The sequence below is a fragment of the Gallinula chloropus genome (genome assembly GCF_964237585.1).
Source record: "Gallinula chloropus genome assembly, chromosome: 2".
NCBI classification, from domain to species: domain Eukaryota; kingdom Metazoa; phylum Chordata; class Aves; order Gruiformes; family Rallidae; genus Gallinula; species Gallinula chloropus.
The window spans coordinates 138,646,878-138,673,805 of record NC_140086.1 but is presented as its reverse complement, the minus strand read 5'-3'; the positions used below and the strand labels follow the sequence as shown (position 1 = coordinate 138,673,805).

Here is a 26,928-nt window from a genome sequence, read left to right as displayed (position 1 = left end):
ACGCCTCTCCAAAGGCCATTAGAGAATGGCTTTATAGAATTTAAAAAAACCCAGACCAACATTGCCACCAGTGGATATTACAGTTTATTCGCACAGAATCTATTGGTTGTGAAGAAATAAACAGGGATAGGAAATCATTGTTAGGTTTTGGCAACTATATTGATAAAAAAAATAATTAAAACTTTATGTGATAAACAAGTGGACAGAGTGTAACTAACGTTCTCTCAAAAATTTAATATCAATCTGCAGTTTTCTTAAAAATAAAATGTGACATAACTTTACAGCATGTGATTTTAAAAGAAACTTATCTTCAACTGCTGCATTAGTAAATCCATATGAATATATATAATCTGATTAAATCATAATTGTAATTTCCAGTTACAATTTAACAATTACAAGCAAATACAAGTTACTAAGCCAGAGTAATTTTTTGTCCTGGTCTGAATGTTGAGCCAACTTGTCCTTTCCTCTTCTTGGGATTCTGAAAATTGTCATACCTGGAAACAGAAAAAGATACTAGCAAATTCTTATGAAATCCCTTGGCTTACATTTGCCTTTTCAGATACACATTAATGCAACACAACCTGCTGGTGAGATCACAGAATGTCTCAGTGTCCAAACCCAGCAATTTGGAAATACAAGAGGCTACTACTCAGTGGGGGCAGGAAAGACACCTCTCTGAGAGAATCAGTGCCTTTTTGTATGGTTTAGCTCTGAACATAATCAAGGGGTTTCTGGTCTGTGATCTGAATTTCTAGGTCCTACATTAATAAAAGACAATGCACGGGTAAAATACTTTGTATGTAATTTTTCTGAAAAAAATTGCTGTCAGAAGCAATTCTGTCATTGCCCACATTAAATAACTATTATGATTCTGATGAGGAAGAAATGTGAAAAGACCCAGTCTCCACTGAATCACCAAGCAAATTATAAATATCAATACTTACAGTTCAGTAAAATTCTTCCAGTCATCTTGACTGATGGATGGTCTTAAACCCTCAAGAGCTGTCATCAGATGGGACTGGGTAATAATTAAAGTGTTCTTGGCAAGCACTGACTGATTGAAGGTGCTGTCCTCCTTGAAAACAGAGCCATGAACAGACAATGAAACATTACCTCAGGAACAAAGGCATAGTGCCGTGAGTATCAGTAACTCTGGAAGTCCTCGTTACATGTATGGCCCAATGTATTCTAAATACAATCACAGCTCCCCAACCCCCCTCCAGTATTAATTAACACAGAAATAACTATTTAGTTATTTGCATGTTAATATCTGGCTTGTTTGTCCTCAAACCAGGTTTCATTTATCTTTGCTATTTTTGTTACACTGTATTTAATGTTATTGCAGAAATTATTTGCAGAAATGCCAAGAAGTATGGGAAAAGAGTAGAAAAGTGCCATACTCCATTCTTGCTTCTGTAACTGGCTTTGATAGCACTGATTTCTGTTCTCAGGTGTTCTATTTGCTGCTCCTGGTTATTTTCCAAGGAGTCTTCTTGAGAAGCTGTTCTAAGCATTGAAGGTTGTGATGATGCTGTGTCTCTCTGAGTCACGCTGATAAAATCATGAGTTATGGAGTTTGGTCCAGACAAACACAAAGAGCTCTAAATTGACCACAAGGAGAAATACATTAGCTCATTATGGATGCAAAAGAAACAGCTCCACCATTAAGATTCAGCCTACAAATTTAATTCAGTATAAGCTTGCCCCCACTGGCAAAAAAACCCCCAAAAAACCAAAAACCCCAAAAACGTACTTTCTCTTAAAAATATAGTGCAACGTTTTGAACAGAGAGTTTATGTTCATCTGCCATGGTGTTTGGAGAAAAGTACAAAATTGAAAATAAAGGTCTAAATATTTTTGAAATGGCCTATCTCAAAAAGAGTAAGGGTCTACTAAGTCCACTGTTCATTGTTCTATTCACATATGAAAAATCAGCGATTCTGAAATCTGAGCAAGTTTATGTACTTAGCTTTGGAGTGACTCAAATTTGAATATTCATCACCTCCAAGTTATCTGTGCACTTGGTAAGTGTGAACTTTCAAGTTCAACAACTTTAAGAGATCAAAGTCTTCGTAACCTTGATGAAAACCTTCCAGTTAGAGGAAGATACATTAATACAACACTGTCATCTATAATGCAAGATAAAACGCATAAAAGCACCTCAGCAGCCAGTAATTACCTCTCCAGTGCCGAGGTAAGTTATTTTAGCTTTAAGAATCAATGCAAAACAGTCTAACACCTTTGACCACTAACTTGTAGTAACAATTCTACAAGAGATCTAGAAAATGAATGTCCAATGGATCTGAAGTCACCTGTTCACCACTGGGAGCTCGGAGGCAGCACTAGTTTGCTTACCTGGCAGCCAAGGAGACAAGCTGGCCAGCTGACCACTGTGCAGCTGCTGGGCAGCCAACCAGCACACCCCTATCTGCAAGTGAGCCAGAGAACGTGCTGTTTTCTGGGCAATGTGGTATTACAACAGCAGGAACTCTTGTTTCTTAAGAGCAATGACAGAAGCTAAGGTTTATTTCTGTTGCTTACACAATCCCATGGTCAGATTATTAATGTACACTCTACTGGAAACTAAACAACTGATGTTGATTCTTAAGATTATGACTTAATTCTTGAAAGCTCAATGGTCATTGTTTAGTAATAAAACTAAGTTTAAAACTAAGTTTAAAAAAAAACCCAAACACCAAGAAGTCAACAAGTGTTTCAGCATTAAACTGTGGAAGGCAAGAAGCCATTAGACCAGACAGTAAAATCTAGTATGAATGCAGTCTGCTGTACAGTGTTGTATTAAGCAATATTTGGGGATTTTGATTTTCAAGTCCTGCAAAGCTGCAGAGAAGTCCACACTGTATTTTGTCAGGTCACATCCTTCCACCTCCTTCTCCACCATGGACCACAAGATACAGGCTGAAGACAGTTTGAAGGACAAAGCAGACATAATTGTGTTTATAAACCCACACTGTGTCTAGTTCAGTTTTTCTACTTCACGACTGACAATATTTAGAAAATTCCAAATATTGAGTAATTTACCAGTTCTGAAGGAGTGCCATTTCCCAGCTCTGATTCATAAGAGCTTCCAAAATAAAGACGATACATGTTGGACCTTGGATCGTCAGGGAGCAAGTCAGACATGTCTAAAGAAATAAGAGATTGCTCTAGCCCAGCTTCTCCATCCATTGCTGAATCATCTGAGCCACTGCTGTGGTTTAGAAAAACCATGGAAGAGAGACTGAAGTCACTATCAGAACTAGAACCAAAATCCTGTGACAAAGAACAGAACATTACAAGTATTAACTCTTAACTCATTGCAATCTGAAATACATTTAGAAATAATCAGGTACAGTGCACATGGAAGTATTGATTTACATTTGATTCTAGTAATTTGTCTTTCTCTGGGAGTACTTTTCCAAATATCTTCCCAAGAAAATCCAGTGCCTTTAAGCAGAACCTCCCGTCTTCATGCTGTCAAAATAATCTGAGGAGACAATCTTAAGGTTTTACTTGCTTGCTTTCAACTGTTTCACTCAGTAAGTGCTGGGAAATTTCACGTAATCTTTCTGTTACAGGATGGAGTCACTTCTGTTTCAACTAATCCCTCCAGGCAGTTTAGTACCCTGTGTAAAGTGCTCTAGGAAACTGTGGTGAGTCTGCTTTCCCAGTGCTTAACTGCTGTACTAGAAAACACATTTTAAGTGCTGACATGGAAATCACAGTTGTTGCTTTAGACCAGTGGCTGCAAACCTTTTTTTACTGTATACCCATAATCAGTAAAAAAACACCTGAGTATACCCCACAAAACACATGCATATTTATTTATTTGTAACTCATATAACTGTACTACTGAAGTTCTAATATTGTCTTCCTGTACCTTCATGGATTGTGTTGTGCACGCCCTGGCTTTGGTTCCTCTGTCTAAGGCCTTAGGCAATGGCCTCTTCTAATGACAGCTAAATCATTAGATATCCTTACAGCTACTCATTTACAGATGCTACACCTGAAGGGATCTTTAGTGACCATATTCTGGCAATCTCCCTCAGTACTTGTTGTGGTTTTGCCCCAGCTGAGAGCTGAGCACCATGCAGTCGCTTGTTCTTTAAAAGGGAGTGGGGGAGGGGAAAGTTGGGGGGGTGGGGGTGTTGGGAGTGGGGAAGAGGGAAGAGAAAAAACCAAGGAACCAAAACCTCGCAGGCTGGGATAAGGATAGTTTACCAGTGATAACAGGACTTTATAGCAAAATATATGAAACTGGTGATACACAATGCAGTTTCTCACTGAACCACACAACTCGGGCCGTGCAGCCCAGAGCCGTCCCGAAAAACAAGACTGTCCCCAAAACTGCACATCCTGGAGCTGCCTGCTCCTCCTCCCACCAGCCCCCTTTTATGCTGAGCATGGCATAATTGGCATGGAATACCCCCTTTGGCCAGTTTGGGTCACCTGTCCTAGCTGTGTCCCCTCCTTTCTGGGTGGAAGGGACCTTAAAGTATCATAGTCTAAGCCCCCTACCAGAGCAGAATCACCTTGATTAGGTCACATGCATCCAGGTGGGTTTTAAATGTCTCCAGAGGAGACTCCACAACCTCTCTGGGCAGCCTGTCCCAGTGCTCTGTCACCCTCACAGGGAAAAAGTTTTTCCTTATGTTTCTGTGCTCCAGCTTGCACCCACTCCCACTTGTCCTATCACTGGACACCACTGGGTTCCATCCTCAGAGCCCCATCATAACACCCATCATAAAACGAAAATAAACACATCTGTGTTTAAGAAGTTAAAACTAATTTGCATTTTTCTGCAAATGTGTCAAGTTTTTAATCCTCTGTATACAAACAGAGAAAAACTAAATCTTATTAAACAGAATTTTGCTAAAACCCCACAAAAATCAACAGAAAAACCCAAAAGCCATGGATAAAATTCACCCTTTTAAACACATCAACATCAAAATAAAAATAAGAGACTTCTTTTATACCCATTTTATTTACCTGTGTTAAACCTGAAGCTAAATTAGTATGGATTGCCTCTAATTGGGCATTGTACAATAAAGCTTTTAGATCAGCCCCTGTGAACTGTTCTGTTTTTGCTGCCAAATCCTGAAAATCCACATCACTTGCCAAGGACAGAGAACGACTGAGAGCTTTTAAGATTTCATAGCGTGAATTCTGTAAAAAGAGAGGAAAAATATGTCAGTAAAGCAGCCTGTTATTTTCTTTGTCCTGATTGCTTTGGCGTTGTCACAAGCAACTTCCTATCTGAGGAAGGATCTTTAAGATACTACCCTAATAACAGTACATATAGGACATATTGTACAGTAATCAATCTTTAAAATAGAGGCATATATTTTCTTACATTTTCTTGAAGAGTCTAAGAGAGACTGTACCAAAGGCTGTATACAGAGAAATTTATTTATCTAACTATACATTTAATATCTGGGATTTGTATATATGAAATATACACAAATATGAAGGTGAACTCTGCTACTCAGATGTCCTTTTGCAAACACCAGTGAGACAAGAGTGAAAAACTTTACCTGAATGATCATGTTCTAAACCAGAAGTTTATAAAAAAGAGAGTTTATCTGTGTCTTTAAGGCACAGGAACAGCTTCTTCACGTATATTTCAGAATGAAATGAAGTGGTATTTTATTAAATGTGCCAACTAATCTGAGAAATGAACAGTGCTGTTTTGTTTCTCAGAAAACAAGGAATCAAAGACTTGCACTGTACAGCCTCAAGCCCTGATCCAAACCCCACTAAAATCAGTGGGAATCATTCCTTTCCCTACTTTTCAAGTAGGGGCACATAGGTTTTAAAAAGAGCTTAAATATTCCAAAGTAAATGTGGGTAGTGGTATCAATGTAATTTGGAATAAAACTGCTCTGAAAACTTCAGAGAATTCAAGAGTTGGGAATGGCTATGGTTCATCACTTCAAGTAAATGCCATATCCGCTGGACTCTTAATTCAGAGGAAGATGCAGAACATGAAAAGATCACCATGAATCCAATTTTTTTCTGCAAACTAGTTTTCTTGTTTATTTTTTTTTAAATCAGCTACATCCCCAGGAAATTATTTGACCCTGATGACTGTGGTAAACAGCCCTGCCTTTCCTCAGTTTTATGTGAACACATTGACACTAAAATCAGTGAATTTATACTGCTTTATAACTGGAGCTGGGCAATCAAGTCCACTTTGTTCAGGTTTGAAATGCCACTAAATATAAAGAAAAGGAGAATACAGACCATTAGTTGATTTTTTTTTTTTCCCCATTGCTTCTCAAGTAAAATGCTTTGTTTCCTCACCTGATCAGGAGGTGGACAGTACAGGCACTTATCCAGTCGACCTGGCCTTAACAGAGCAGGGTCAATCAAATCTGGGCGACTAGTAGCAGCTAGTACATAAACCCCTTGGGAAAGTACAGAAAAATATCATTAGCACCTTCTAAACTTTTGCATAAAAAGGAGCACACAGGTAATTATTACCTTGTAATCCTTCCACACCATCTAACTGAGTCAACAGCTGGTTAACCACTCGGTCGGTAACTCCTGTGTTGTCATGACCTCGGCGAGGAGCAATAGAATCAAACTCATCGAAGAAAACAATGCAAGGCTTAGCTGCCTGAGCTCTGAAAGGGGAAAGAAAAAGGCAATACTGAAATTATTCAAGAATTTAAGTCTGAGTGACAGGTAAAACTGCTTAGAAATAGTAATTTTTTTTTTTTTGCTTCAGAGAACAGTTATCTTTAATGAGAAAAAAGAAATCTGTTCTCTGTCGAAAGTAAGAGGTTCTGAAAAATTGGGTTGCAGTGGAATCACAGCTCATTTTTACAACATACTTTGCACTCACTTTATAATTCCTGAAGTACTCAACTTCTAAAATACGAGCACTGCAGATGAGGTCTTGGCTTATGTTCATCGAAGACAAAGGCTGCCTACACTGTAAACTACACGAGAAGCAAAGGCTATGTATGGTATGTCTACATTAGTGCGCGGTGAGGGTCAGTAAGGGCAGAGGTGCAAGAACAACTGGCACTGAGGACCTCAATACCGAGTCTAGTATGACCCCATGTAACGAGTGTTCATTAATAGTTTCAGCATACTAATCTGTCTCTTGGGATCACCTGAAAGGAATTCAGCATGTCTTTTCCAAGACAGCTCTGTGATGTGAACCAACACACAAACGCACTGAGAAATGTTCAGCTTCAAAAGTGCACTCTGAGCCACACGTTCAGTTCTTAAATACTGATGGTCAAGTTGGACTTGCCAAGAACTGAACATCTGATTCAGCACACCTAATTACTTCAGACGTTTTTGTGATCTGATGCCATGTCTCTCCTAGGGCAACAAAAATACTTCTTGGAACTTCAACTAATAGAATTCATTGATAACACTGCAAATCTTTACAAAGCCAACCTGTTAAAGATATCTCGAACTGCTTGCTCACTTGCTCCAATGTATTTGCTGAGCAGTTCTGGTCCCTAAAAAAACAAAATCAGAGAACATCATCCATGATATGTTTCTTAGTTTCAAAGTGTAGTTCAACATCAGCACAGATTCAATATATGAAAGTGAATTTTCTTGTAATCAAGAGTGGTATCTCTGAAAAGAAGAGCCAAGGGGGCTAGAGAAATCAAAATTCCAACTTGATTTAAAGCAACATTTCTGTTTTTCTACTACACTAGAACACATTACAGTATAACAAGCCAATGGCTTAAACTCTATTTTGAAAATATGTTTAAAATGTACTGCTTAACTTCACTGTCCAATGGATGCAAAATCCAGGATTGTTTTATTAAAAAAAGAGAGGGAAATTAAGATAATCTAATTAAATTTTATAATTATACCAAAAAATCTCAGTAATAGAACTGTGAAGTTCCAGAAGTCAGATGGTGCGATATCCAGAGACATACCAAATTTTAAATGTGAGTTTCTTTCTTTGGTATTTTGCCTTCACAAGCACTTGCAGGTATTATGTTAAGCTATTTCATTCAGCTAATAAAATGAACCAATTAATCTTCAAAACCTTGCTACCTTGATGCTGATGAAATTCATTCCACTCTCTCGAGCAACTACTCCCGCTAACAGTGTTTTTCCTGTTCCAGGTGCTCCATACAGCAAGACTCCAGATCTCTGTCGTATGGGCAGGTTTGCAAATAATTCTGGATACTGGAAAAGAGTTTCAACAAAATATATTCTAAAATATGTAATTATTTTGCAGTGTACTGTAACATCACTGATCAGTGTTGATTTTTGTCTACACAGAATGTTTAATGTCTTTTATTCATATTATCATCACAAGAGCTCACCTGGACTGTTGTTAGTTTACCTGGGGCTGAAGTGGGTTCCTAGGCTTCCTAGATACTTAGAATACAAACAAGTGGTATTCTGTATTACCAGAAGGAAACAGGACAGAATAAGGATGCACTAGAACTTTGTAATGTGCACATTGGTATGTCTAAATTCCTATTTTGATTACAGACTAATTGGATTAAATTATGTAAGCATACAGAAAGAGTCTATCCCTTATATAGCAAACTGTTCAGTCAGTTCTCTCAAGACTGAAATTGATGGCTTTTCTCAACTGTCATGGCTTTGCCCCAGCTGAGAGCCGGGCACCACCAACCGCTTGTTCTTTAAGGGGCGGGGGTGTGTGTGGGGGTGTATGGGAATTGAGGGAGAGGGAAAGAGAGGGAAAAACTCAGAGCCATCCCAAAACCGGACCATCCCCAAAACCAGTGTCCTGGAGATGCCTGCTCCTCTCTTCACCAGTCCCTCCTTTATGCTGAGCATGATGTAATTGGCATGGAATATGCCCTTTGGCCAGTTTGGGTCACCTGTCCTAGCTGTGTCCCCTCCCTTCTCCTTAGTAGGGAAATATGAACAACTGGAAAGTCCCTGACTGCTTGGCAACAACTAGAAACATCGGGGTGTTATCATCACTGCTCTCATCCTGACTCCCAAACATGGCATTCCATCCGCTGCTAGAAAGAAATTAACTCTATCCTAGCTGAAACCAGGACATCAATGCTGGATGTTTTAAGCAAGGCAGAAAAGTCAAAGTAAAATAAAGCCAAACTGATGGCATGCATCAAAAAGAGAGTACTCCTCTAGCAATAGCACTGCAGAAGATAGCTGGAAATACTACCTTTAGAGAGCCTAATCACAAACCCTCCAATAGAGTGTAGGAAAGATGTTAACAATTCTGCAATATTTTAGCACAACACCTGGTCTCTTAGAAAAGCACAAGCCACTGCCTTTTGTATTTGGAAATGGGAAGGGAAAGGAGAAAAAGTTCTCCAGTAGCTGAAAACAGTTGAAGACTGGAAAACTACAAAAGCAACTTAAAATCATAGCTGTCATCTTTCTGTCAAATACCATGTCACGCTTCAAAAATCATTCTTCCACTACTAACATTAGGAACAAACTTTAGGTAACTAATTTGAAAGAAATGGGTACCTTTGCAGGTAACATGATGGTATCCATCAGTATTTGCTTCACATCTTTTAAGCCACCAATCTTGTCCCAGCCGATATCCTTTGGTTTATGAAGGTTGACACTTCTCAGAGCTAATGGAGTAAAACCTTTCAGAGCTTTCTGAAAATCCACAGTTGACAGATTCAATTCTGCTTTTCAGAAAAAAAGGGGGGAAAATACTCAACCTCAACAAAAAACCCACACAGAGTCTCCCAGTATCAAATTCCTCACAATATGTAACAATTAAATGCATTTTAAAGATAAAACATCAGAACCGGCTTTTTCTTTGTGTTACTCCAGAGGTTCTGGATAACAGAAGACAGACTATGAAAGAGGAGATTTTATTGCCAACATACCGCTATTGTGCGACGCGCTCTGGTTGGAAACGCAGGCGTGAATGGCACGATCAACCAGCAGAGTAAAATCTCGGGCAACAAAACCTTCTGTTTCCTTTGCAATATAGTGGAGGTCAAGATCAGAGAACTTCTTTATATCAGAATTCACTTTCTTTTTTATTATGGAATGCAGCATTTCACATCTTTGCTTCTAAAAAAATAGAATTGTGCAGCAAGTGCATATCAAGTTCACTATTTATATGGTTTCCAGAAATTCAAAAAGCAAACACATAGGAATTACTAGGGGTTCCTTAGACATTTACATGTCACCAGCCTCCAAACAACAAAATATAAGCAGGCATGAGTATAAACAAAAGTTAGTTCTTCAGGTGAATTTCCATAAACAAACAAGTTTATCTTAAACAGCTACCTTAAATCCAACAATAATAATGAAACAACCCCCCACCTGCTCATGTTCTACTGGTTTACACCTATTTTTTCTATTTCACAGGAAAAGCAAATCTTTCATTTTGCTGATGCGAGTAAAATATATTTGAGATTAAATATATTGCTTTAGCTAAAAACACATCAGATAATTTAGTGCTTTTGATATTCTGCTTTTATCAGTGATGTCTCATCCTTATTGGGGTAATAGCATTAAAAGTTACATAGGCAGACTTGCAGGAAGTAGGAGAAAGCTACGTTGTATCTAACACAGAACCCCTTCCTCAGCGGCTTTTAGTTGCTAGTCTGTGAGAGAAGACAAAGGGGCAGGAACAATTTGTGTTATCTAATGAGTGACATGCCTATGTCACACAGTTAGGGCATGCATAGGTACAAAGTGCTGCTTTCTCCTGCAATGAAGTTGTGCTGTTTATTCTTCCCTCTATCCTTTTTTAAATGGACTATATTCAAAAGTAGAGGGATATAATTAATATAGAAAATCACACAAAAATCTTCCCATAATACTAACATTCAGTTTCAATAACATTTTAAAAATACACGTTGTAGGCACAAACTCACTCCTCTGAGCAGTGAAAAAACCCACCAGCTTTAATCTCATTTTTCTAACTGTACTGACTTACATGGTTTATTCAGAGCTGCTCCTCTAGAATCCCCCCCACAGGTAACAAGGAGCCACACACCTCTCACCTAGGTTACACAACCTGACTTGTTTCATGTTTAAGTGCAAAGCCCTCTGGATACACCCTTCTCTCACCACTGAAGATAAAGCTGAGAACTGGATTGCTTTTATTTTCTTATAACTTTATAATGACAGATCTAAGGTATTTAAGAATCACAAAATAACTTCTAAGATTTCCAGATTTTTTTCTCATCTTTGGATATAACCTCTCTATTTTTGCAGCTGTTCCAGTACTGCATGTGAGGCTGCTGCAGGTAAGGCAAACAACTTTTTAACCAAATGAATAAATACCTGAATTTACCTGGTCAGGAGATCGGATACATTTGAAGCACTGAAATATGTGAGTTCCTTGAGCTGAAACCAGCGAAGGATGTAGGGAATGTTCAGACTGACTTGTGGCAATTAATGCAATCAAACACCCCATGGAAATAACTTCTTTTACCAGATCTTTCAAAACTAAAAACATAAGACATTGCTCCATGAATTGCAAAATAACAAAAGACTTAGCCTTTCGTAACAGACATTTTGACTGTACTGCAGAGCAGCATTAGGGCACATAAAATGTTAACATCTCATTATGTATTTGTTTTATTCCCACATTTAGAGGTTTTTTAATTCTTAAAAAGAACCCCAAAACCATAAAGGTTTTTTTTCCCTAGGACAGTACATTCCATAAATAAAATATCACCACAAGTGCTCTTTAAATTTGTAAACATCACTGATGATGTCTACCACAGATTATTTTATGTGATTTTTTCCTTTGTATCCTATGATTCCTGGTTTAGGAATATTATTTCCTCAATGCAAGTTAAAAAAAGAAACTTAGAGAAATAAAAATAGATGATAAGCCTAGAAAATAAGCAATATAGGAAAAAATAAGATATGAAAGAGTTATGGGTGGAAGGTAAATCTTCAAGGAACAATCTTTAAAACTGTAAACATTTGTTGTATGCATTATATCTGTAAATAAAGTAATAAACACAAACAATTCTGCAAATAAGTTTAAAAAAAGAAATGATGGTAAGATTTTCTGAACTTCAAAAGTAATTTCATAAAAAATTACACTAACTCTCTCACACTGAGGTGGGAAATGCAAGATGTTTTTTGCTATGGCTTTAATTTCACATGAACAGAACTGAGTATAGCTAAAGAAATAAGTACACTGATTTGATAACTGAAATTTTTTTTGCAACTTATACTGCCTAGATTTTAGGGAATAAAAAGGAACCATATACAGGATGTCAAACTATAACTGATAATCTTACTTTTAACATCTGGGGATTGTTACATTGCAAATGAAATAGAAGTATACCAAGTAGGATGGTAAAGAAGTTAGCATTCAGCCAAAAGAAGCCAGTTCTAAATATCAGTAAGTATCAAATTTGTATATATCTCTGTAATTATAAATAACAATCATGGAAAACAGGATCAATTTTAACAACATGCCAATTATAATATCGATCTTATAAATAATTATCAGTTAAAAATTCATCTGTGATTTGAGGAACTGAAATATATATTTGAGTGTAGGAACAATATAAAAAGGAACTGAGAAGCCTTTACGACTGGCAGTGGTAGTGACAGCAGGCATTGCCATCAGCAGGCAATGTCTACATACCACTGGCAATGATTACTCCAAGCTCAAGAGTGGACTAATTTGATCCAGCTAGTCTGAATGGTCCACAAATAGTCTACAAACCATAATTTGTTAATGCCTGCCATGGAATACCACCTAGTCCAGAGGTAATAATAATATAGACAGAATTGCCCAGGTAGGACAATACAGCTCAGGCACAAGAAATTCCAAGTTGCAGTCTATCTTTCTCCAGACACAGGAACCGCAGTATTACCGTAAGCAAGTCTATCGCTTTGAACGGCTTCAGGGCTGTTCTCATGCTCCGGTGTAGAAGGTACTCCAACAATGTGATCAAGATCATCCATCAAAATAATGGATGGTTGTCTCCATGCTGCCTCTAAAAAAGCTTCTTCCACAATTTTCCTTATGTTTATTATTCTTTTTCCTAAAGCAGAAATACAATATTAATTGCAAAACACTCCAGGAAAAAACCCCATTAGACTGACTATGTCTTGCTCATGTAATAATACAAGTTTTTGATTTGTGTAGTTTAACTTCACTCCTATAAATCCAGGTACCAAGAGTAAACCAGAGTCAACAATCATAAAGAAAGAGTCCACATCTGCTGTCAGAACAGTACTAGAAGAATCCATCTCTCCTAAAATGAGATTAATCTTTCACTAATCCCTATAGAAACCCACAGGCCTAATTTTTAGACTGAAAGCAGAACAGTATCAGCAGCACTCTGAATTACCTACTGCAAATTAGAGTCCTACAAATTGAAGAATTTTTCAGAGCAAGGACCTATCTCTTCATCGGTCCTTCCCTTTTTCTTTGGAGCAAGGAGCTTAGTAGGGGATTGAGTCAAAAAAAAAAATACAGCCACCCAATATAAGGGCTCTGTAAGAAAACAATTGAGTATCCTCTGCCTCTGTAACACCAAGACTATTTAGTCTCTTTCATCTTTGTCGCAAAATACTTACTCTGAACTCACAAAACCTAAGGATTCATCTCATCATCATCCATAATCATGAGTATTAGATGACTATTGCCAACATACATTAGGTTATGACACTAGGTTAGTAAATATGCCATCATAAACCATTTTTCAGCTGGTTGATCAATCCTTTTTCAGTGCCTGTGTCTTCCTTTCACTGAGTAATACAGATTCCTTTAACACTTATGATCTGTTAACCTAACATTTGTTCAACTTCTTCCTATTTTGTAACAATCAGAAATAAGCATGGCAAGCATGGCTTGAATTTGGCAGTGGTACGTGGGACATAAATGGATAAAAGTGTGCAATAAGCTTATGGCAGCTGTGTTTTCAACAGATTGTTAAAAATGCTCATTGCAGGTGATCAAATATCCTTGCAAAAGCAGTAATAGTGCTAGAAAAAAATATTCAGGGTAATTTCAATAACTTCAACTTTGTGCTTCTTCATCACACAGCAAACATTTCAGATTTATAAAAAGTATCTTACCTCTTAAAGCTTTACAATCAATTACTTCTACATGAGCATCGAGTCTATCAAATGCTTCTTTGCAGATGGCCTTTGCCAGTGTTGACTTTCCACTTCCCTATAAAAGTTAAGTGTGAGCTAATGTAAATTGACAGAACTATTTAATTCTGTTTCTGTGGAGGCTTTGTCTCAGAATATACCAATTAACAAGCTGGGAAAGCTGTACACACACTGGCTTTAGTCCTCACCAAAACCATAAAAATATTCTGTTTTTATGGCTTTGGTCTCTACTAAGTGATAGAAAGTGAAACAAGTCTGAATAAATTCAGAGTGGATACATCCGCTACAGCCAGTGTTCTGATTCCACTGAGCTCAGCATTAAAGTATCTGTTTCAAGGGAATATGGTATAAAATGGATGACCCTAAGAGACAACAAGGAAGTAAGAGTATCAACTCCACTGCCATTTTATGTTATAACGTAGGGGAAAATACTATATTCTTATTTTCATTCAAATATTTCAAAGTCAAGAAGTGTTTATTATGCTGTAAACATGAAGTAGATTAATCCCCTAAGGGAACAAATTGAAATTGCACTGGTAGCAATCTTTTAAACTTACATTATATATATGTATATGTATCATATATACACAAGAAATATGACTACAAATTGATGAAGTGTGCATACCGTGCGTGTACATACATATATGTATAATGTTTTACTTTAACTCTATTCAGTTAACTGCTCCTTTTTCAACTTGTTCACACAGTATCAAAGAAAATTTACAAGAAGGGTTTTGTAAATGCAGAAAACAATCTGGGAGGGCGTGCCAGGAGACAGTAGCAAAGTGTGTACCTTTCCTCCTGTGAGAAGTACTCCTCCACTTCGCAGCCCCACGGCAATAGTAGCCAGCTTCTGAGATAAAGGACGTCCCAGAAGACTGTGACTTATGTGTTCAAAGGAAGATGTTCCTAGTTTGTCCACCCCTCTGCAGAGCAAACAAAATGTTAAATAGCCTAGGGCAGCATCAGTACATGTGATACTCAGAGCAGTAGCTTGTGGTAGGGTGAAGTTTCAATGCTGACACATTTAATCTTTTTTCAAGAAAAAGATAATTCAATTTTAAGAGACAGCTCGTTTATTTTGCAGTGGTAACACAAGGGACACAGACAGACATTGGAGAACGGCCCCAGGGTTATCTAGTCATCCTACACAACCCTAGCATGAGGTAGGTCTCAGAAGATAAGAGCTAACCCTATTTTGGGGCTTAGTCTACTTGCGTAACAATTTACTAAGGAATGTAACAAATGGGTAAAGCAAGGAACAGGCCTTGGTCAGAAAACCTGTCAGCCTTTTCAAAAGAGCAGCACACAGTGCATCTGAAGGCAACCTTATCCTTTACTGGTCCTCAATCTCTGTGACTTTCAACACAACAGTGTTCCCTTCAGGTCCACAAACATTAAGGCCAGTTTGGCATTTCAACTTTAAACTAAATGCATTTTTCCAGGAGGAATGGAATGAACAAATGAATCCTGGCTTCTAATACCCCTGCCCTTGGGACAGGCTTCCTAGAGAGGTGATCGACGCCCCAAGCCTGTCAGTGTTTGAGGCATTTGAACTATGCCCTTAATACCACACTTTAACTTTTGGTCAGCCCTGGAGGGGCCAGGCAGTTGGACTAGATGATCACTGTTGGTCCCTTCCAACTAAAACAGTCTATTTATTCTATTCTACTTTATTCCTACTACATCCCACCCCTACAACAGTACCCCAAGATCAGTTCCTCTTCCCTCTTCAAGATAATATCCTCAGTTGGCTTTCACAGTGCCAACAGTATATTACCACTCCTCAGGTCTCCGAGACCTCCCATCCTACTGTCATTCAGTGAACTTTTCAGTACATGAGTACCTTTAGTCATGTCAAGTTTTCTGTTCACTCAGTAAGACTGTTCAGAGGACAAAATTAACCATCCGTACTCTAGTATAAGGTCTGAGCCTGACACAAGCCAAGATCTGGCTTAGTTTAAAAAAAATAATAAAAAAAAAAATCTGCATTTCCACCAATATTTCTTTTTCACTCTCATTCCCTCCCATGTTCTCTACAATGAAAATGTCTCACCCTAAATCACTTAGTTTGCAGTAGGGAAGGTTCCTGTCTGTATCACACATAGGTGGCTGGCTGTCACCATCAGCTTTTCTAGTTAGAGGGTGTAAAAGAACCTACAACAAAGGAAAGAGTTAGTACTTTACATTAAATATACCTACAGAAGAAGGGCATAGAAGTGACTAGACATATTTGGAATTCTGTAAAGAAAGTGTTGCATGCATGCTTTGCCAAAGCTTACAACACTTGGAAGAAAGATGCATTGGTAAACGGCAGAGAAACAACTATTTCCAAGATACAATCCAGTGTTTACAATGATGTAACAACCTGTGATCAGACCAGTGCTGTGTATACCAGCCTATGCAGCCCATTATCTCCTTCCCTACCTGTAACTACTTGTTTCTTCTCCTGTGCTCTCCCCTGTTGTGCTGGCATGAGTACTTGTGAACAGAGGCAGGAGTTTGATCTGGGTGAAAAGTAACCTGACAGAACACCTGGCTTTTTTTTCACCTGCATGAATCTTTTGGTCTAGTTCACTGGGGAGCTAGTATGGAAAGCTGGGCGGGCTAACAAAGAGCTTCACGGATAAGAACAGGCTGGTTGGAGATGCTAACACTGCATTAAACACGTTGCTCTTTCATCTTAGTACCAGTCACTAGCACAATTTGTAGGTTTCTTTTACTTCTCTACAATCAATATAGCTCTTGTTCCTTTTTTTTAAAAAACAGGAATCATATATTTTGCAGAAAAAAATTACATCTATTCTGAACAGCCAAAACAAGAAACCTTAATGCTCTGCTAAAATTTAACTGTATCAGTTTAAAAATGAAAAAAGTTACCTCACTCTTATAACCATGAACCTGGAGTCACAAGCACTGGTTCAAACAGAATTATTAAACAGAAAGAGTAATCCTAATGTTAAATAGAAATATTTATTCTCCTGAGAAAGACTGAAGAACCTATATAAACAAGAAGGTAGCGTGAGCTTGGCAGGTTTGAATGGGGAATGTCTCATCTTTGTCAGAACAGGCTACTGTTCCTGCCAGATACACTGTGAAGTCATTTCACAGTGGTTTGAGTATTAGGGGAAATAAGAGCTAACTATAAGGACAGTGTGGTCAAACCTGGACAATACTGACTTTCCTCTGCTCTAATTGATTTTTCTGACAATTTAACTCTCACTACAAAAATCAGTAACTAGTGTGGCATGTCTGGAATCTCATCAATGCTGAGGCGATAAAATAACAAAGAATGCAGATACATAGTTTAATGAACAGACTGGCATTATTTATCTAAAAAAGGAAACAAAAAATAAGTGTAATGTACTTTAAACCAAATATAACAATTTAAATTACTTGATACCTGATACTATGTGATATTTACTTGTATATTAGTCTTTTGCAGCAAACTTGGACTCAGTATAAAAATATTCTCAGACTTATTTTCTTCAACGTGTGCAGGATGCACTACGCTGAGGGAAAACTCCTCCATCCCTGTAAAAAAACAGGGAACAACTATTAAAGTTCCAAACAAATGCAGTTTCTATTCCTCAGAAAATGAAACAGATTACTGTATTTTGAATTACTACAACAAATTCAAAAAAAAAAAAAAGGAAACAGAAAAGGTTAATCATTATTAAAGCACAACTCATGCTCACAGTCTCAGCACAGAGAGATACCCATTACGTTAAGCCGTGTATAGAGGGATTAAATGGCATCTTGCCGATGTAAATTCCACAATGGACAGTTAAGACAACTACAGCACAGGACAGAGTCATCCTTACCTTCTTTAACAGATAGATGTATGCAGTCTGTGCTTGTCATTATCCATGGGAGATCATCAGTAGCAGAATCCTGCAGCCAAGAACTGAAAGCAGATTTAACATCATCTTCAAGTGCATCTTTATGCTAAGTAGGAAAAAAGAAAGAAAGAGTGAAATTAAACAAAACAAGGTGCTATTAAGTGAAACTGTTTTCTTCCTATGCATAAAGCATTTGATTCTCTTATGGCAATAGAGAGGTGGAAGAGGATGTAACATTTTAATTTATATAGAAAATAACATTTTGCCAATAAACACCATTTCAAATATTCTATGCTCGCCTGCCTAGTCGTTCCTATGACAATTCATTCTTTGACCACCTCAAAAGATTTCATCTTTGGAACACTTATGTGAGGCCAAGGCAAAGTTTTTATTCTTTTGCTTATCTGTATTGCCAGATCCAAGAGCACCAGTCAGGCCCTGGGTTTGAAAAAGCACCTAAACTATGCACCAAAATTGACTTGTGACTTACTTTGGGGGCTCATGACGTCCCCTTCTCCTCTGTATAGTCTGTTCCTTATGCAAAGGAGCCTGGATTCATTTAGATCAGTGGCATCAAAACCAAACTTCAACAGGCAGACAAAGAGACCAAACAGTTTAACCCATATAACTTTGATAAATGGAATAGGAAAATAAATTGAGTCTAGATCACATCTATCTTGACTGAGTTCCTAATCACCAAAACATAATTCCTGCATTAAAAAGGGGGAATCTGCAGAGATCTTGGAAGCAGCACTCAGAAAGGAAAATGAAAGTTACTGTTGTATTTCATTCTGTGGTTTTGTCTGGTCTGTTTCAAGAACTAAAAAAACTTCCAACTGAATTAGAAAGAATGGGAGAAATCTGTATTTAAAACACAGAAAAGCATACACAACCACTTTTTCTAAAATCATACAATTATTGACAGAATACTCCAACATTAATAAAAATAAATATGTAAGTTCAACCATTCCTCCCTAGCTAAGAAACCAAGGTAAGCATTGGGCATAAAGAACAAACCATGCACAAGCCCTGCCATGATGGGAAGCACTGTATTTAAAGTTCTGAGGGGCAGCTCCCTCGGGAAATAATCAGTCCAGCGTCACACAGAAACCAGCATATGGTACATTATGGAGAAACACGTCATCCCAGAGCTACGTCTGACAGACTGTGGGAACTCGTGCAAAATAAGTTCTTGCTGTCACAGATGCTCACTCAGAAGACTGGGTATGTCTCACTTACAGAAAAACAGAGGAATTCAGTTATATAACTCTAAAAAATGAAAATGTTACCATGAGGGGAAAAGTATCAGCATTAGAAGAAAGGAAAGACCTAAACAATACATAAAAGAAACATAATTTCACTGCAATTGTCTTTCCCAGGAAATCCACTGGGCACTGTGATGTTTGAAGAGTATAAGCTGAAGTCCCAGACAACTTAAAATTTTCTAGGTTAAAACCATATTTATGTACTTCACATGAGGATTCTATGCAAAATGATTACAGATTATTGTTAGCATGTTGTTTATGTTTGGGCCTATTTAAAGAGAAAATGCATCTTTTCCCTACTGATATAATTTCTTCTTCATGAGGCCAACATCCTTTTTAATAAGGAAGACACCAGACATTTTCATGATTTGAGAATAACAGAAGACCCTATGATTTAAAAGCTATATACAGCTTTCCTCTAACAGCTTCAGGAAACCAGGAATTAAAATTCAGAAGTTCTGTTTCCTCCACCCTCTAAGACTTCCGCCAGTTCCTTTCAAAAGGAAGTTGTTATGGATAATATGCCAAACTATTTGAAATATTCATGAAATGCAAAAAAAAATTACGTGGCTTGATGTTGACAGTATCATTAATCAAAATACAAAACAGTATTACCAGATAAGCTTCATTTAAGTGGATCATAGCATGTTCTTGATTCAAATTACTTACGTAGTAAAAAGAAAAACCAAGAAATTATTCAAAAAAGAAATTCCTTTGGAATTCTGTCATACACGATAGACAAATTCCAAGCTATCATCTAACAAATGAAAACAAACAAACATTAAAAAACCCCAAGTTTGATCAGAGCAACATTATCATTTTGCCAATACACAAACCAAATTGAATATCAACTCACTAAGTTCTGCTTGGGTTGCAGTCTGAGAGATACAGGGATTTTAGGAATAGATTCAACTGACTGAATTCGGACTGTTGAATGTATTTCAATATGTAGTTTTTTTCTCAGACCATCTGGAATCTGAAATATTTAAAATAAAAAGGAAATATCAGAAAGTAAACTAGTCATAACACTGCATATATAGTACAACATCAATTTCTTCATCACTAATAGAACCTCTACATTTGGTCATCCATCTGTTTATTCATCGTATTGTGCAATAGAATTAAGGAGGAAACCATAAAATGGATGCAGTACCCAAATCACGTTGCCTCATGCACACTTTTTGCCTTTTATCCCATCTCTGAAAGTGGTCGCTATAGCTGACCATCTAACAACTTCTTTATGTAAGAACCAAAAGGTTGAAAAGGAAGAATTAGGAGCAATTCATTGCACATTCTAAGAATGCTTTTAGGAAAGGAGAGAAACAACAATTCTGCTTTCATTTGCTGGTTAAAATTGATTTTAGATGGGCAGGTAAATATAGACAAGCCATTTTACAGATCAGAACTGAGCACATCCGTAGCACCACACACAGAAAAGTCCAATTTCCCTAAAATGTACTTGTCAGTTTACCCTTTTAAAAGGAAATTACTTTTCAAATATTCTGTCTTCTAAATTAAAAACATCTCATGGATGTTTACTAAGTCTGAAAGACTTTATTGTTGCTGCCATTTGGAAAATATTTATTTCTCTCAAAAGGTTTAGTGCTAAATACCACTGCAGGCTCTTGCTCTCATTCTTAATAAAAAGTGAATGGTGCCAAGTATATTATGGCAAAATAGCCAAATTATGATTTGGAGTGCAATTTATCCATTTTTGTTGATCCCACACGTGCTTCCAGGAAAGAAGGAACATAAGCAGACTGTAGTTCTATCTGACAAGCTGAGATGTCGGTGTCTGCACACTGGGACTTTTGGCACCTTGCAAAACAGTATATAAAAACTACAATAGATTAAATTATAGAAAAGCTAGTTGACACCTTTTTAAGATTTATTTCAAAGAGCACATAAAAGTACTTGCAAACATTGTGTAGCACTAGGATATGGGATCTTTTACGGTTTGATGACACCTAGAGTCCAAAGCACTTTTTAAAGCAGTAACTCATGAATACAGTGGCTACCAACAGACTCTGAGAAAGCATGCATTCCCTCCAGAAACACTGAAAAGTTCTCCCCATTTGGTGCAGAAGTGCTAATGGTGCAGAAATCTAGACTACAGTGTACACCTTGGAGGATGATGGTAAGTAATCTAATCCAGAATGAGACAGCTTTTGAAAGCACAGCTCTAGTAAATATTATTTGACTCTAGTATATTCTACTGGAGAGCTTAACACAGTCTATATCCCCAAACTACATCTGAATTAGCCAGTTCCACAAATGCCCAATAGAAAATATTATCCACTAAAAAGCCCAAAAGGTAGTGTGCTCAAACTGACCCAAACTCTTCCAACATGCAGGGCTTCCCCACTGTTGCCATACTCTATGACACTCTTTAGGTCTTCAAATCCGTTCCAAACGATTTGAACAACAGATCCCTCATTGGATGCTTGACTGCTATTAGAATTAGAATGATTTTTGTCCTGCGTACTAGTCAAATGCTTTTGCTTTTCAAATGACAGGTTTTGCTTTGCTTCTTTATGACGTTGTCTTGGAGAAAGCAGCTCATTAATTTTCCCATAAGATACTACAGGATTTGGATCCAGATCAATAAATTCTAAATTCCACGGGAAAACATGAACAGCATTGCACTGCAGAAATGCATGAGTGGCGGATGCGTTCTGTACGCTGGGAGGCTGGGACTGACACACTCTAAAAATGGAGTCCATGTGAATTAAGTTCAGCAGCCTGTCTTGGAAGGTGCTCATTTCACCCTTCTCACACAAAGTCTTTTCTTTCTGCTCAGACGGATGAGAGAATATGCTCCCTATGAAATTCCATATATTTGGGAGAACATGTGAGCCAAACGTCCCGTTTACATCAGCCTTACTCTGCTCAAGGACTCCTGGCTTTGTGTAAGGTTGTTTGGCAAAAGGGTCCTCTACTGTTCCTTCTTGCTGCATGTTATTTTTCACAAAACTTTTGAGCAAGGCGTCACTTTCTGCGGAAGGCGTGCTGGTGATGTTCTCCACGAGTTCACGGGCTTTGGGAAGTATCAGAAGCTCCGTGGATGGCTCTAATCTCCCATAGGGGGCTGCTGGCATGAGCGTACCTGAGTGTGAAGAAGGAAGGTCAGTGAGCGCGGCCCCTCCTGCAGAGCCGCGTACTTGAGGCGCCACGTGGGCCTTCGCTGTTGCTTACCGATTTTGATGTAAACGTGAGTGTGCTGTTCAACCCACACAGGGAAGATGGCTTTTGGAAACACTATCCGAATCTGGTCAAGAAGATGTTTTTCAAGAGAGGAAGCGTGCAGTTCCTGGGAAAATGCGATATCGTAATAAATTAAACACAACAGGATTTTAAAATCTTCTAACACACCACTCGAAATATAAAATACAATTAAACCCCACCACATTGACTATTTCCTTAAGGGCAGAAAAGAATGGGACATTGTGCAAAAAACTGCTTCAGTCAAAATTTTTGTCAGCTTTAAGAAAAGGATGTGAGCAGGGGGAAAGGTTTTATTACCAGAATTTCCCAATCATCTGTTGAGAGCGGTTCCACTTCTACTTGTCGACAGGAGGAGACGTGGGAACAGGGTTCAAGAAATACCTGGCAAAAGTAACACCATTTCAAAATGTTTAATGTCATATTTTTTTAATTAAAAAAAGCTCCATCTTAAGTCAACTAGAAAGCTGACATCTATCTTCTCACTGGTTTAAACATACATCTTCTTAATGACTGTAGGGAATTCATAAGCAAGAAGATGGATGTTGAACATACTGGAAATGGATTGCACTGGGCATGCCCGGGGATTTCAACATGCTGTGACCAGCAGGGAATGTGAAAAGCACCAGGAGATTTATCAGCAGACAACAATCAATTTTTAATGCATATTGATCACCCAATGCATGTTTTAATTTTTATTTTTAAATTTCCAGCGCTCCAGAATGCTGAAAAAGACTGTCAAGTTGTGCACAAATTTAGATGAGGCAGAAACAGATGAAGAAATGAGGAAGAAGTACAACACAAAAGCAAAGCCAGCTCCCTGAGGAATGGTTGCACAGGAACCAGCACCACTTCCACAGAACAATTTTAAAGTCCTGTGTGTCAGGAGGAATGATAAAAGCTTGTGTGGCTAAGGATCCTCAAAAAGCATTAAACATATTTCAAAAGGAAATTTTAACCAAAGGTTCCATTTGAAAGGAAGTAACAATTTTCAAACAATATCATGGTGTAAATTTAAAAATAAACTTCCTTAATTTTTCCTTCAGATAAAACGAGTCACCTGTTCTCTACAAGAGTTTTATTTCAGGTCAGCTTTTATAAAAGTAACAATTGATTTTAAATTCTTCTATGTCCTCGGGTTGAAGCAAAAGTTGAGGGGGAGTATCTTTTCCCTAACATAGCAAATATAGGCGTACATCGTGACAAAACACAAGCAGCTGCAATTCCTGAATCCAAAACAATGGCAAAGCTACCTAATCATTCATTTATTAATTTGATCATACAGATCACCAGGCAACGTTTGGATAAGGTTTTCTTAGGATTCCTTTGTCAGTCGTTTTTCTGTTGAAGGCTATTAATTCTTCAAATACATAGATCCTTTCTAGAGAATATGATGAAAAAAGTAAGCAAGATAATACTTTGTTGCTTTGAGCAACATTCTTTGATGCCTTATGCTGAATAAAATTTTCCATAGGAGAGAACAGGCATATACGAATATACTAGCAGAGTAATGCTTCTCTACTCATTTGTTTAAACCTCTAGCTATTAGCATTTTAAAAAAAACCCCAAACCTAAACCAGCAACTTGGATGTTAAGATTTTAACAGTCCCATGTCAGAAAGCTCTGCCTGCCTCTTGGGCATCTCTTAAACTTCTGTCTCATGGAAGAATCATTTACGAGAACTTTAAATTGGTCTCTTACTCTTGGACACTGTTAAATACATGTTCAAAGAGAGAGGACACAGGGGGATGTATGGTGAAGGGAGAAAAAAAAAAGGATGAAAATGTAAACCTTGCAGACGTCAAACAGGAAGAAATATGTAGTAAGTCAATAATTACTTTAAAATAACAGGAACTCCAGGAAAAATATAATCATAACTAAATTCCAAAATTATATCATTGCTTAAAAGTGTATTTTCCTAAAATTAATAGCACTGCAGATAGTGGCTCCAACCTTGCAAAGACCTACCCATAAGCATATAAACAGTATTTAGGTAATTATTAATGATTTAATCAGAAAATCTTTTCATGTTTGAGACATTTCATGAAGGTTAACTTTCCTTATCAGCAGACATAAATGACATAACTGTCTGAACACATGAAACAAGGTCACAGCTAACTTGTAAATGCTGGCCTTTTCAGGTATCTTGCAACATACTTTTTCTTTAAATAAGAAAAAAAAAAAAGATTGCACTTCAAACCTGTTCTCCATCTGTAATTCCAAGTTTCTCTGCTAACTGTCTGTTAATCTCTGCAATATTTTCACCCTGGTGACCTCGATGCCTCATTTCCATCCAGCTCAAAAACACAGGCTGATGACCACAGGATACTTTCACAGCTTGGCCCTATGAGTTTCAAAGAAATAAAATAAATTAACATCAGACAAACTAAATAAGATGACTGTTAGTCAAGCTAAATTGCATTTGATTAGAAACATCAAAGGAATGTCACAAATCACATAAACTCAGACCAAAATGATTTCATCAATCTGTTTCAGAACTGTTCAGCTTTTTTGCTTCCAAACTGAAGAATCTTAATATGTCCAGTCTGTTTCCATATAAAGAGGCTACATCCTACATTCCATTACTCAAGTGACATTTTCCTTTTTTTTTTTTTTCAAGAATTACTATTTTTATGGAAATCAAGTGACTGAGACAACGGACACTGTGGATACACCACACATGTACCTGTTAACACAGCAGTGTTTGCTGTTCTTAATTTCAAATATTATTTGAGTTTCTGGAAAACTCTGAAAACACTTTCAGAAAATATCTACAATGTTTCCAAGATCCTTTTACCAAAGGTAATGTTTAATTTACTGCTCTTCCCTGTATTCACAGGGATAAAGCTTCATCCCAAGTGTCACAATCTTCACACAACACTGAGTTTTGCAGACCATTTTGTCACCCATTTATTGAAAGCATTCTGCAATTAGTTTTACCTTTTGATTCCATTTAAGCTTTTTTATTATTTACTCAGTATAATCTATTAACGTAATTATTCCCATTTTTCACTATTTTATTCAAGAGTTTGCATTTAATATACTATTCCTATCAAGATTTCAGAGGTCATCTATTTGCACATCACGGTAACTAAAAGCAGGAGCCCACCATAACTACATACAGAATGATGCTCAATGCAATTATACTCCTCTTTCCTCTCTCTTGCCAGCATATTTAGTAAACAGCTGTAGTAGAAATGAATCTAACATTCATAGCAGATTTCTTCCAACCCAAACAACCTCTCTTCTATTAGTTCATACAAAAAAAAACCAAAAAAAAGAGGCAAGTTTTTAGTCTGGTTTGGCTTTTGGGAGGTTTCCTTCTGGCTACAGGAAACCAGCATGGCAGGATGAGGACAGCCTGGCTGCCATCCCAGCTCCCCTCTCCTCCTCTTCACCCACTCATCTGAGCCACTTTTCCTCCTAGCTGTCTATTCTGCCAACAGATCCTCAACACTTGTGTTCGTGGCGCAAGGGATGCTCACAGCCCCTCTCTTCTTGTCACCTGTGAAACATTATTTAAGATCTTCTGTGCACTTCTGTGACTGACCCACGTACTCAACATGGGCTTTACAGGACTTGGTGCAGCGGGATCCCTTTCTACACTGAAGCACACAGTGAAACATCTATGTACCCCAGGAACAACGATTCCACTCGGATTTACCACTGTACCTCCTACCCGGAGGATCAAGGCATGTATTATTTGGCTAATACCGGGGAGAGCTGGTGTAAAGCACAGAGCAGTGAGACAGGCACAGACGCCCCCAGCACAAGGCTGCCTCGGGACATAACCCCCACCTTTGCCGCATCTTCCTGAGAAGAACGGACGGCAAAGCAGGGCTGTCCCTGCGGGCCCGGCCACCACCGCCCGCAGGGTCCCGCTCCAGGGCGCCGCACCGGGGCTCCCCGCTGCTATGGCCACAGAGCAGCCGCGTCTCTACGGGGGGAAAGGGGGGTCCCCCTCAGCTGCCGGGGGAGACTCCCGCCCTGCGCCCCCACAGCGACACTGCAGCCGGTGGTGGGGAGAGAGGGAAGGAGAGAGGGAGGGCTCTTCGTGTCGCCATAGTAACGGCATGCCGGGGGAGACCGGCGCTCTCCCATAATCCTCTCTGACTCCGGCGTCCCTCCGCCCAGGCCCCGAGCGGAGATACCCGGTACCTGCTGCAGGCGGAGGTGAGAGGCCATCACAGGAGGCAAATGCAGGAAGCAGTCCCGGGCGCCGCTCAGGACGACAGTCACTGCGGCGGCTCCAGCTCCCCCTCCGCCGGGATTGCCGCTGCCCCACATGCCGGCGGCCGGCCGGGCCGGGCCCCGCAACCCGGCGCCACTGCACGCCCGCTCCGCCTGTGCTGGCGGCTGCCTCCTCGGACGCGGGCGGGCCAGGCCTTCCCGAAGTTCCCCGTCACCCCCAGGCAATGGTATGACCCGCTGCCGGCCAATGCGGGAGCGGCATATACCCATCCCCTGCCTCCGATTGGCTTCTCTATCGAGGGGCTCGGCTCTCTCTGTCTGGTTTATCGACACCGTCGATTTGCGCCTCAGTG

General features: G+C 38.6%; 1 protein-coding gene across 1 annotated transcript; it reads right to left on the bottom strand.

Annotated features, from left to right (window-relative positions):
* Positions 1-71: 71 nt before the first annotated feature.
* Positions 72-26,671, bottom strand: PEX1 (peroxisomal biogenesis factor 1; the record flags this gene model as incomplete). Its single annotated transcript, XM_084260929.1, has 24 exons — positions 72-497; positions 948-1,078; positions 1,404-1,604; positions 3,046-3,276; positions 4,993-5,169; positions 6,307-6,410; positions 6,487-6,629; positions 7,417-7,481; positions 8,035-8,169; positions 9,460-9,629; positions 9,834-10,023; positions 11,258-11,412; positions 12,807-12,977; positions 14,017-14,113; positions 14,849-14,981; positions 16,112-16,212; positions 17,480-17,589; positions 17,880-18,003; positions 20,019-20,138; positions 21,496-22,268; positions 22,358-22,472; positions 22,685-22,768; positions 24,585-24,728; positions 26,543-26,671. The coding sequence occupies 24 exons, from the start codon at positions 26,669-26,671 to the stop codon at positions 413-415; spliced, it is 3,888 nt and encodes a 1,295-aa protein (XP_084117055.1). The 3' UTR covers positions 72-412.
* Positions 26,672-26,928: the final 257 nt, after the last annotated feature.